General features: G+C 48.0%; 1 protein-coding gene across 1 annotated transcript in view; it reads left to right on the forward strand.

The window, feature by feature from the left end:
- Positions 1-12,191, forward strand: part of GALNT9 (UDP-N-acetyl-alpha-D-galactosamine:polypeptide N-acetylgalactosaminyltransferase 9 (GalNAc-T9)) — a 58,309-nt gene that overhangs the window by 16,432 nt on the left and 29,686 nt on the right. Inside the window, exon 2 of the mRNA XM_006900974.1 lies at positions 4,010-4,190. Coding sequence (XP_006901036.1) covers positions 4,010-4,190 — 181 coding nt within the window. The remainder of the gene's footprint in view (positions 1-4,009; positions 4,191-12,191) is intronic.

Genomic DNA, 12,191 nt, shown 5'->3' on the forward strand with positions numbered 1-12,191 from the left:
TGAGAGCAGAAGAGTGACTACATGGCTTAACGGGTTCATGGTGACCCCCTACATCAAAGCAGGATGGTGACCACAGGGCTTCAATGGGTCCATGCTAACTTGTCTACATTAGATAAGGACTGTAAGGCCCTAAATGGGTCGATAGTGACCTTCCACATCAGAGTCTTCAGTGGTCCACAATGATCCCTATATCAGAACAGGATGGTGACCACAGGGCCTTTAACTGCTTGTATTTCAAATGAGATTGCTAGGCTTTTCCTCCCAGGAGCCCGAGTGGTCTCAAATCTCCAATATTACTGTTAGCACTCAAGGACCAATTACTGCCACTTACGGGGACCCTGCCCATTACAAATCTCAAGGTTCTGATTAACACAAACATAATACAGACCCAATACATGCCTAACTTAATGCTGTCCTCTTTCCCAAAGTTTGCACCAACTGCTGAAATGTAGACACAAATCTCTATTGCTACCTTCTCTTGGCATTTTCGAAGATCCAGAGTCCAGGGGGCCTGAAAGCTATATGCCTCTATTTCCCCTAGACCCCACCATTCCCACCTGCCCCTCCTGGGCACAGAGCTTCTATCATTGCACCTGTTATCACATTCACAGGGTGTGTCGGTGAAAGTTCCTGGGAAACAGAACCAAATCCCTTATCACCCTTCCTGACACTCTGCTCCCAACCTTGGAGCCAGCCTCCACCAGCACAGGCCCGCACACCCATTCTCGGATGCTGCGTCTCCTCCCCTGTGATGTCTTCCAAATTATCTCTTGTAATTAGAAAAGTGCGTTCCCTCAGGTCATGGGAAAGAACTTCAAATGATTATTCCATAAAAGCAGAATTACTGTGGGCATTAGGCGGCCTTTCACATAAGTGAGCGATCTTTCCCAATTACAGCGATGATGATGAATCTGTGAAGGGAGGGAGCAGTGGGCACGGCCGACGCAGGGAAGCCGCTTTCCCCATAGCTCCCTGCCTTCTCCTGCCTCGGTCTTCCCTAAGGTGACACTCCAAAGGGACAGCACTCAGATGTTCTAGAAGTGGTATTCCCAGAGGATTCTGTATGGGCAGAGGTGCGGGAGTGGGCCCTGTATGGACAGAGGTGGGGGCTATGGACCCTGTATGGACATAGGTAGTGGAGGATGGAAATATTTCCTTTATCCTAAGAGTGCATCCTTCCTACATTTTTAGAAATAGTGAAATATTCTCTCTTTCATTAAACAGTCATGCTAGAAAGCAGTTTAATTAATGCATCATATAACCTTTGAATTATTTATTTAATTAGCATGTACGCTCAGCACAGTAAAACCCAGCAGCTTTCATGTGTGTTTTTGCCAGTTGTCATGGGTCAGCTCCGGCCCTGAGTTGTCCCCTTTATTGATGGGTGGAATGTTTGAACCCATCACTGTAGCCACTGTGTCCATCCGTCTCCTGGAGGGTACCCCTCATTTCCACTGATCTCTGCTTTACTAAACAGGACACCCAGTTCTAGTGATTGGCCTTTCCCAAGGCTGAGCCCCAAACAAGCCAGCGTAGTCCACATTTTCTTCAAGGAGCACCTGGATGCATTTTTCAATGGCTGACTTGGTCACTCATTCGCTGGCCTATTTTTGGCAGTCTGTGATGTGGTCCATGTTCTTAGCCAGCACAACCATCTAAAAGATGCTTTCACCCTTAGAGCACTGTGGCTGGGAGGAGATGAGGTTGCCATTTATGGCTCTGTGGCGGTGGACAGGTTGGGGGGCCTGACTGAGTCATCACCATGTTACGCAGGGCCGTGTTATCCAGCTTAGACACTGGCTATGATAGAAAGCTGAGGTCCACACCCAAAGGGTCATGGTCAGTGCAACAGACGTTAGCTTAAGCAGCCCCTTGGGTCCTGACCCTGAAGTCCATATGGTCAAGGGATGGGGACGCTGGCTCAGTGCTTGCAGGAAGACATGGAGGAACAGTCCACATCTGAGCTCAACACACACACACACTTCCTGCAGTTCTCACGCTGCACGTCGTCTGAGTGTGAAATAGCAGTGGGCTAGCTTCCAGGAAGGAGCGGCTCTTAAACAAGAGAAGTGATCTAGCTTCACTTTTTCATGTGAGCCCTGTGCACTTGGACTAGATGACAGCAACTACTAGGGAAGACGCTGTGAAGCCAGCCTGGTCCTGGGTGGGGAGAACAGTGATGCACACACCAGCAGGTCCCATCATAGACATAGAATCACATGCACTCAGCAGTGACTGAACATGGCTGGGAATATGTAGAGGACGATGCCTGATGGTGCCTGCAGTCTGTGCAGTCAGTGTGCAACCAGCCAGGACAGTGAAAGAACTACTGTGGGCAAAACCAGAGTGGGGCCAGTGGTCACTGTGTGGACAGGATGGAGCAAGTGGTCCCCGAGCTTGGACAGGATGGGACCAGCAGTCACTGTGCATTTGTACAAGATGGGGTCAGTGGTCACTGTGTACTTTGACAGGATGGGGTCTGTGGTCACTGTTTTGGACAAGTGGTCACTGTGCACTTGAACAGCTGAGGCCAGTGGTCCTTGAGCTTGACTAGGACACAGTCCTCTTGCCCTGGACTGTTCCCACGACTGGGCCATACTGGCACATTCCTCTGCACCCTCCTCGGCCCAAATCAATCACCACACTTCTGTTCCCAGGAGACGTCTATTTACAGACGTTTAAAAGTGGAAAATGAAAGTGTGGTATAGACGTCAGAAATAGGGCAGATTATTTTTTGCAGTATTAAAATAAAAATATGTAGAAGCGACTGGCAAGCAGCATCTTTTTCCAATTCTACACCAAGCGTGTGTCCTCCATTCCAATGCAGATACCATACTGGCTAGCCTGTTCCAGAGAGTGTTCTAGAAAGTGCTATGGTCTGGTGGACGAGGTGTCCACTAAGCCGTGAGGGATGGAAGATCTGGTGCCTCCTGGCTGAGCAGATAAACAGACAGCGTGTGGACGGACAAACAGATCATGTTGTAAAGGCTGCTGTGTCGGCACGGGTGAGGAGGAGAGCACCTGTTATTAGTTTTCAGAAGGAAAGGGATGACCCCTACGGACCTTTGTTGTTAGGTGCCATCACGTGGACTACAATTCATAGCGACCCTACAAACAACAGATAAGAACCTTGCCCTGTCCTGTGACATCTGCACAATCACATGTTCAAGCCCATTGTTACAACTACTGTGTAACTTGTTGAAGGTCGTCCTCTCTTTCTCCGACCCTCCCACCTTTTCCAACATGGTATCTTTTTCCAAGGACTGGCACCTCCTGACAACATGTCCAAAGTGTGTGAGGACTGGTTTCACCATCCTTGCCTCTAAAGGGCACCTTGGCTGCACATCCTCCAGGACAGATTTGTGACCTCTAGTTCCCCTTCAAATCTGGAACTGAACTCAGGTCAGCCCCACAATGACAAATGACAGATGGCTTCTGAGGTGTCCTAACACCTGGGAAGAACATGCTCCTCAGAACCACCACCCATATGAGATCAAAAGGATAGTGACTGTACAGCAAAAACGTTCAGAAGCAGGGAGGGCTAGGACAGAAGGGTGCATGGAGACAAGACACACAGGGAGGCAGTGGGAAGAGTGCTATTACATGGTGGGGTCACAAGCAAGGTTGTGAATCAAAACGTGTGTGAATGGTTAGATGGGAAACCAATCTGCTCTGTAAACTTTCACACAAATCAAAGTGAAAAGGTGAAGAAAGAGATGTGCTGACATTATACCAGAAAGAAAAAGGAAGCTGGGGAGAGAGAAGCCAACAAGCTGCAGTGATGCTAGGGCCACAGAGGGGGCACTGGCAGTCCTTGGGCCCTTTAACTGTCCTTCTCTGGACAGAGACCTGGAGTCCTGGGATTTGATCTTCTCTGTACAGAGACTGGAAAGGAGTGGAATCTAGTGGTCCTGGAGCCTGCTGACCATCCTCCACTGCACAGAAACTGGAGAGGTGTGGGGACTGACAGTCCTGGGACCTGCTGACTGCCTTCTTTCTTTTCTTCCAGGCCTGGCCAAGCCAATAGGTCTGGTGGAAGGGCCAGGAGGCCTGGGCCAGGGTGGCATGGCCGCCACACTGCGTGACGACAGCCAGGAGGCAGAGGGCAAGTATGAGGAGTATGGCTACAATGCGCAACTCAGTGACCGCATCTCCCTGGACAGGAGCATCCCCGACTATAGGCCCAAAAAGTGAGTAAATGCCTCCACCAGCATCCACACAGCCTGCACTCTGTCAGTTTCACTGGGAGGAGGCCCAGCTTGACAAGCATCTCCCTCCCCGGTCCCCATGCTCCCCGTGGGCAGGTAGTTGCAGGACGTGGCATTCAGTTCCTGTGGGTGGATAAAGCATTCCTCTCCCCACTGATGGACAAGGCAAATACCCCTCCCTGTGGGTGGACCAGGCACCCCTTTCCTGATGTGTCTGCAGCACCTTGAAGAAGTGGTATTCCAGGCAGAAAGTCACAATGATGACAGAAACATCCTCCAATGAGATGTGCTGGCTCTGTTCAGGTCCCAGCCACAGTGCAGTGAGGGTGTGCTCGCTGCAGGGTTGCTATCAGATGCTGTCAAGGTGGTCCTGACTCATCTGTACTCACATATAAGAGAGCAGGACACTGTCCTGTCCTGCCCATCCTCACAATCAGTGCAAAGTTTGCGCCCACTGCTGAGCCCACTGTGTCAATCCCCCTCCTGAGGCTCTTCCTCTTTTGTGACTGACCCTTTACTTTATCAACCATATTGTCCTTTTCCAAAGAATGACCCCTCCTGAGAACATGCTCAAAGTGCATGAGATAGAGTCTCACTGTCCTCGTTTTAAGGAGCAATCTGGCTGCACTTCTTTCAAGACAAATTTGTTCTTCTGGCCCCCCCATAATATATAGTCAATGATCTTAGTCAACGCCATGATTCAAAGGCTTCATTTCCCCCTCAGTCTTCCTTATTCATTGTCTGGCTTTTGCATACATAGGAGGTGACTGAAAACATCACACCATGGCTGGGGTCAGGCACACCCTGGTCCTCAAAGTGACTACCTGGTTTCTGAGCATCTTACAGAGGCCTTTTTATAACAGATTTGCTTGATACGATGTACTATTCTTAGCTTTTAACTTTTTGCTATTAATTGTGTGCAGCATTGTTTGACTTCTTCACTGTGGCTTCCATGGGTGCTGGTTATGTGTTCAGGTTAAAAAAAAGTCTTTGACAACCTCAATCTTTTCTCTGTTTTGTATGGTTCCACTTGTGAGCATTTTTGTTTTCTTGATGTTGAAGTATAATCCAGATTGGAGTCATTCATCTTTAGCAGTAAGTGCTGCAGGTCCTCGTCATTCACCCCAGAAGGTGATTAATGAGAAAAGTCCAGTCTCTCTTACTGTGGCGCCTGGGGCCCCTTTGTCAAGTGGGAACCGTGGTCTCTGATAACAAGATGAAATTCTTATGTTCACATTTATTCTTTTATTGTTTTATTATTAGATTTATATTTATTTATTTACACTTACATAGTTACAGAAAAATGAAATTACCTCACCTGAGGAAGACCCTAGTTGAGATGAACTGACACAGTGACTGAGGCAATGAGGGCAGGTGTGTTGGAGACAGTGAAGCTGGCTCAGAAGACGACAAGGTTCAGCGTTATCGTTCATAGGATCACTGTGAGTTGTAGCTGACTCAATGGTACTTAACAGTTAATTATCTTTATGTATGTAAAAACAATTATGTCAAAGTCTGCATTATGTGAATATTTTATATGGGTATAAAATTCATATAAATATAAAAATACCTGTACTTAATATATTCACTAATTAAATAAGTAATTGCTCATAGTTGGGCAGTCTTTTCTCATGCAATTAACTGTCTCTGAAAGCCCACTAGAGGGTCAGCTGCTGGTTGGTTCCAACTCGATGGTCCTCAACAATAGTTAGTATCGTCTATATTTATAAAGATAAATACATAAAACCTCCCAAGCTCAAACCTGTTGCTGTAAAGTAGAACCAACTCATAGCTGACCCTCCCGTGGGTTTTTGGAAGCTCTAAATCTCATTGGAGAAGACTGTTCATCTTTCTCCCACAGAACTGTCAGTAAATTTGAAGCATGTGCCCTAAGGTCAGCAGCAAAGCTTCAGAACCATTAATCCACCACAGCTTCCTGTACCCTGGATGAGATGGACTGAAACAGTGACTGTGGCAACGGGGTCAAGTGTGTCAGAGACCTGGTGAAATTGGCTCAGCTGTTCATAAGGTTCATGAGTCACAGCCAACTTGACAGTACTTAGTAGCTACATTATACACATACACACATACTGTTATTACTATTGTTAAGTGTGATCAAGTTGAGTATGACTCACAGTGACCCTATGAACAGATGGGAACACTGTCCTATCCTGTATAGCATCCTCATCATCTCTGACACACTTGAGCCCATTAGTGCAGTGACTGTGCCAATCCATCTCCTTCAGGGTCTTCCTCTCTTTCACTGACACTCCTCCACCTGTCTAAGCATGATGTCCCTTTCCAAGGAATAGCCTCTCTTAACAATGTGCCCAAAATATGCAAGACAAAGCTTCACCATCCTTGCCTCCAAGGAGCACTATTACTGTACCTTCTTTAAGACATACCTGTTTATTCTTTGCATAGTCTATGGGACATTCGGTATTCTTCTCCAAGACCACAGCTCAAAGGCATCAATTCTTCTTCTGTCATTCTTATTCACTGTCCAGCTCTCAGATGGCAAGTGAGGAAGGGCCAAGGAAGGGATGTCTCCCTCATGACATCTGAGGAGGAATTCAGTGCAGCAGCAACAGAAGTGGGAGTAGAAGAAACAGGCCCCCAGGGTCAACACATAGTCCCTGGATCCAATGCTTCCTGAAGTCAGCCCACCGGGCTTTGCAATGGCACAGAACAACCTACTCACTCCGGTACCCCATCCTCCTGGGGCCTTACTAGTTTGTCCATGCAGCCTGAGTCCCTCCTGAGAACACCCCTTTAAGAAACTACTACCTGTCTGAAAGAAAATGGACATGAGAACAATCCTGGTTGTTGCTCTAATGTTACAGAAGACTCTAGGGTGAGCATTGCAACAGCTGGCCTTTGAAATAGGTCTCAATGGGCAGAAACTTGATCTGCCTGTGCCCTGACTCAGAGCGGTCGGCACTCTCTCCTCTTAGAATTAGTGAATGCTGGTTTTATTTTGTTTTCTACACATTTATTTATAGCCTGCTTCTTTCCACAAAGGACACGCAGCCACTTTTGACATCAGGGACACACACTATGCACGATGAGCAAGGACACAACAGGGTCTTCGTGCCCCCACCCACCCTCCTAGGCTCAGCCCAGAGTGTCCTCCTGTGTGATAAAGGGGCCTCAGGACACCACTCCTGTGTTGGGTTGCCCTCGCAAGCATGCCATCCAGAACACAGAGACCAGCCAGGACCAGAACACAGACCTGTAACCTTTTGACTCAACAATCCTGTAGGACAGAGAGAGCTGCCCCACACTGTCTCCAAAGCTGGGACTCTATGGAAGCAGATGGCCTCCTCTCTCCCCTGCTGGGCAGCTGGGGAGGTAACAGTGAGCACGATGCCCAGGGCCCTCTCCCAGGGACAGCCCCTCAGAGAATGGGGCTGAGAGCAGAGGTGTCACCTGGTTGCCGTGGAACCCACGTTGCTCCAAGTTCCTCACTTTGAGGTTCCACAGGGCACCCCAGGGAGCCTGGCAGAAAATCCATAGGGAGCTGTATTGCTAACCCAAAGGCCAGCTCTATGGGGATAAGATGGGTAATCTCCTCCTGAGTGATTCAAGTAACCCACTGGTTACCTGACGGTCAGTTCTGACTCCACAGCCGTGTTTTGAGATGGGCAGTCCCTCCTGGTGCTAACTCACTTGGTCCCCCCTGTGAGCTCTGAGTCAAGGACCTGTTCCCATTTTACAGATGGGCTCTTCATTTGTGATGATAATAGCCATCTTCTCTAACCTCAACTCTCACTCATGTGAGATAAGAGGAGATGTAGGCCACACCTCACGGGAGTCCCTTACATGGGTTCAGGGTGACCCCACCTGCCATGGATTGAACTGTGTCCCACAAATACTTGTGTGTACTGAGGTGGTACAGAAGCTACCTAACAATTCTCCAGGATCTGACTAACCTAATACCTGTAAGAGGATGATTAGGTGAGGAACTCAGTACTCCACTCCATCACAGCCTTGAGTAAGGCGAGCTTCCCTAGGGTGTGGCCTTTTAGCGATCAAAGAGGGTGAATTAGTAGGGGGCTTCAGAATTGGAGAGATCACTGGCAGGAATGGAGGAGGTCTTTCTGGATCTGGTCGCTGCATGCTGAAGCGCCCTGACACAGGGAGCTAGGGATAAAGAACTGCAGGAAACTTTCCTCCACCACCAACAGACAGCAGGCACCCTGCATTTGGACTTCTCCCCTCCATGGTCTTCTCAATCACCTGCTATGCATATGAAAGCTGGACAATGAATATAGATGGCAGAAAGGCACTGAGTATGCCACAGACTGCCAACAGAACAAACAAATCTGTCTTGGAGAAAGTGCAACCAGAGCACTCCTCAGAGGTAAGGATGGTGACCTTCATCTCACATACTTTGAGCACGTTGTTAGGAGGGCCCAGTCCTTGGTCAACAAATGAGGAAGACCCTCAACAAGATGGACTGACACAGTGACTGTAACAATGGACTTGAGTATATCACAGACAATGAGGATGGCCCAGGATAAGGCAAAGTTCAGATCTGTCATCCATTGGGTCACCGTGACAAGAGCAACAATGACAAACTGCAAGAATACATTTCTACTGTTTAAAACCATGCACGTCTGATACCTCTGTTATGGAAGCACCAGAGAACTGAGATCGCTCCTCGAATTGGATCACAGCTGTGACCTAAAGATTGAGGTCGAAAGAGATGATTACATCATGACATTAACTGCCAAGACACAGAGAAATCTAGTCCAGCCAAAGTGACATATATTTTGGCCAGGGATACAAATCGATCATAATGGCAGCTTGTGTACCTGTGGGATTGTGTGGGTGTGGGCATGAGTGTGCCTGTATGAGCATGAGTGTGCTGAGGGTGAATGATGCAGGCACGGGCCTGGACATGTCCACCTGCAGACAGCCCCACCCACTCCCTAGCAGCAGTCCTCACTCCCTACTTCCATCTGATGCATTATTGATTTCCCTTTGTCTAGAGGTAGCTCGCTTTTCTAATTAAGCTGAGGCTTTAATTATGCCACAAAGCACATAACATCGATCTTGATTATTAAGACTAGCCCATGGGATGCCAGAGAAAGACTGGCAAATCCAAATTAAACAGGATCATAAAAATGAATGACCTCACCCGAGAACCAGCCCACATTCCACCGCGGTAATATCCCCCCTGTTCCGTGTTTGCAAAGACTTCATGCATATTAATTGTTTAAGCTGCCAACAGCTCAGCTGTCAGCTCTAATGAGGGTGGATTGAGGGGATGTGGATGTGAGGAGGTGGGAAAAGGTACTTGGTGCCTACTTCCGGCTCCAGAGTAGGTAATCCACCTGTCTTCGGACAGAGGATATATAGAGTGTGGAGGCAGATATCTTGATGAGATGGAAAACGGGCTGTCATCAGGCACAAAAGCCCCATGTCACATGACTCCTAATACAAAACAGGTGCCCCCTGCCTTTCTGTACAGGTGTGAGGTGACAGCCAACAAAGACACTCTAGGCCACAAAATTCACACAGGAAAATGTCTCACACCAGACTCCTTCCTATCTCTTAGCTGAGAAGGGAGAGGCTGTGAGGTAAGAAAAGCCATGAGAGGGGAGAGGCCTCCCCTCAGGTGAGACAGGCTCTCCTCAGGCAAGACAGGCCCCCTCAGGTGAGAGAGGCCCTGAGGTGACACTTCACTGACCACATGCCCTCTATAGACACTGCACATCAAGTTCCCAACACTGACCACAGGCCCTCTGTAGACCATATGTCTACCACCAAGTGTCCATGGAAAAGATGGACTGGCTGGACACAGGGAGCCCACCAATTCCAGCTACTGTCACCACTAAGCAGACTGTCCCAACTTTTCACTGTTCCTGGATTCAGGGTTGGGGATATATGGCACGTGTGTATGTGTGGCCTCTCTCTGAAGGGAATCCAGCTCTGGGTGGAGAAGAAGAGACAATGGGAGCCACATCTGGGGCTGGACAGTGAATGGAATGGTATGGGGGAGTCTTCACTAGCCAGTGTGACACACAGGGCTGACCATGACTGGCTGCAGCTGGTGTTGGGTGAAGGCTGTCCACCAGTGTTCTCACCTGGCCTCTCCCTGTGCTCTCACCTCCCTGCTCTCCCATCACGGGCTAGGCAAACTCCCAAAGCCACGTTCTTGTTTAACTCTAATTCCCTGCAAGCACCATAAACTTGGCTTATCCTTAGCCGGACAGGAATGGTGTCATTTAAGCCCAGTGAAGAATCCCGCTGCTCTGCACGAATACTCTCATTGCAGATCGTGTTGCAATAGCTGGTTTCTTCTTCCTGCTGCCTTGGTTTTACTGGAAAGGTATGCTAGTGGTGCTGTGGTTAATATATGTGACTGGTAGTTACTACCCACCAGCCAATCCAAGAAAGATGAGGCAATTGTCTTCCATAAAGATCAGTCATGAAAACGCTATGGTTCTACTCTGTCCTAGGTCACTATGAGTTGGTATCGACTGGGTGACTGTGGGTTATTGGTACCACTGGTCCCAAGGGATTCCTCCCCTGGCTGTCTCCCACCTTCTGTACCTGAAGGTCACTCCCTCTTAACCAAGGCAGAAAAGATCACTAAGCTGAAGGCTGGCCACAAGGCCAAGTGTGAGGAATGTGCCACGTGGCCACCGAAACAGAATGGTAGCTTCAGGAATACAAGGAAGCCAGAGAATATCAGAGTCACACTTAAGGCAACAGGAACTGGACACAGCTGTAATGTCTACTGCAAAGAGAATGATGTGTCCACACAGTCAAACACCACACAGCAGTGGACATCAACCCAGCAACCCACGTGCCATTCAGGACTTGGTGTCTTCAAAGGAGATGTCCCAAAGTAAAGACGTTCTTCTAAAAATTAAGGTTTTCCTGACCCAAGAAGCTATGGTCTAGCCAGCCACCACACAGGTGCACAAAGCAGCACAAGGCAGAGAAAAGCAGAAAAAAACTACATATTTGAACTGTAATGCTCGCAAAGAATATGAACATACTGAAGACTTCCAGGAAGGAGGCTGGATGGCATCGTGGTTAAGCTACTGCCTGCTAACTGAAAGGTCTTCAGTTCAAATCCACCAGCTTCTGGGAGAAAGAGTATCGCTCTACTTCCATAAAGCTCACAGAATTGAAAACCCCTGCACTTGATGGCAAATGGTTTGATTTTGGGGGGTAGACTTCCCCAAAATACACAGTGCTCTCTGAAGAAATATAACCAGATTGTCCCTTTGAAGTGTTAATGTGGGACTTTGTCATCAGAGGGTCAGCAAAAACAAGGACACCTTCAATGAGATGGCTGACACAGTAACTGCAACCATGGACTCACATACCAGCAGTCGAAGATGACACAGGAATGGTCAATAGTTGGTTTTGTTGAGGTAAAGGTCACAATGAGTCTAGCAACACTTTGGCAACTTCAAAGATTACAAAAAGTGAAAAGGCAAGATGTGAAACAATGCCTAAGTTATGTTTCCCCATGTCAACACTGGGCAGTTCTCTGGTGTTGCTGTGACAGAGACACAAGTGAGTGTGTCTCAGTTCTCTAGTTCTGCTGTGACAGGGATATAAGCAGATGACTACACAAATGGAAATTTACCCTCTCACGATTTGGAAGGTAGAATTTGGAAGTCCAGTGCTGCTCCAGGGAAACCTCTCTCCCCATCCCTCGAGCACAGGAAGCTGAGAACACAGAGTATGCTCCAATCCTGGTTCTTTGTTAGTGAGTTTCAGGTCCCTCTCTGCTCACTTCTTCTTTTATCTCTTGTAAGACAAAAATTCTCACCACTGGACCAATTGGCAGCATCAGGATGGATGGTGAAGAGATTGAGATTGTTCACAGCTTTAGTCTGCTTGGCTCCATGGTCAACACTCTTGACACCAGTAGCCAGGAAATAAAAGTCTATGGGGGAGAGAATAGTCTAAAAGTATTATATTTTAGGGCATTATTTTTATCGTAGGAGTACACAA

This window comes from Elephantulus edwardii, unplaced genomic scaffold (assembly GCF_000299155.1).
Source record: "Elephantulus edwardii isolate Elephantulus edwardi_28Jun2011 unplaced genomic scaffold, EleEdw1.0 scaffold00304, whole genome shotgun sequence".
Lineage (NCBI taxonomy): Eukaryota > Metazoa > Chordata > Mammalia > Macroscelidea > Macroscelididae > Elephantulus > Elephantulus edwardii.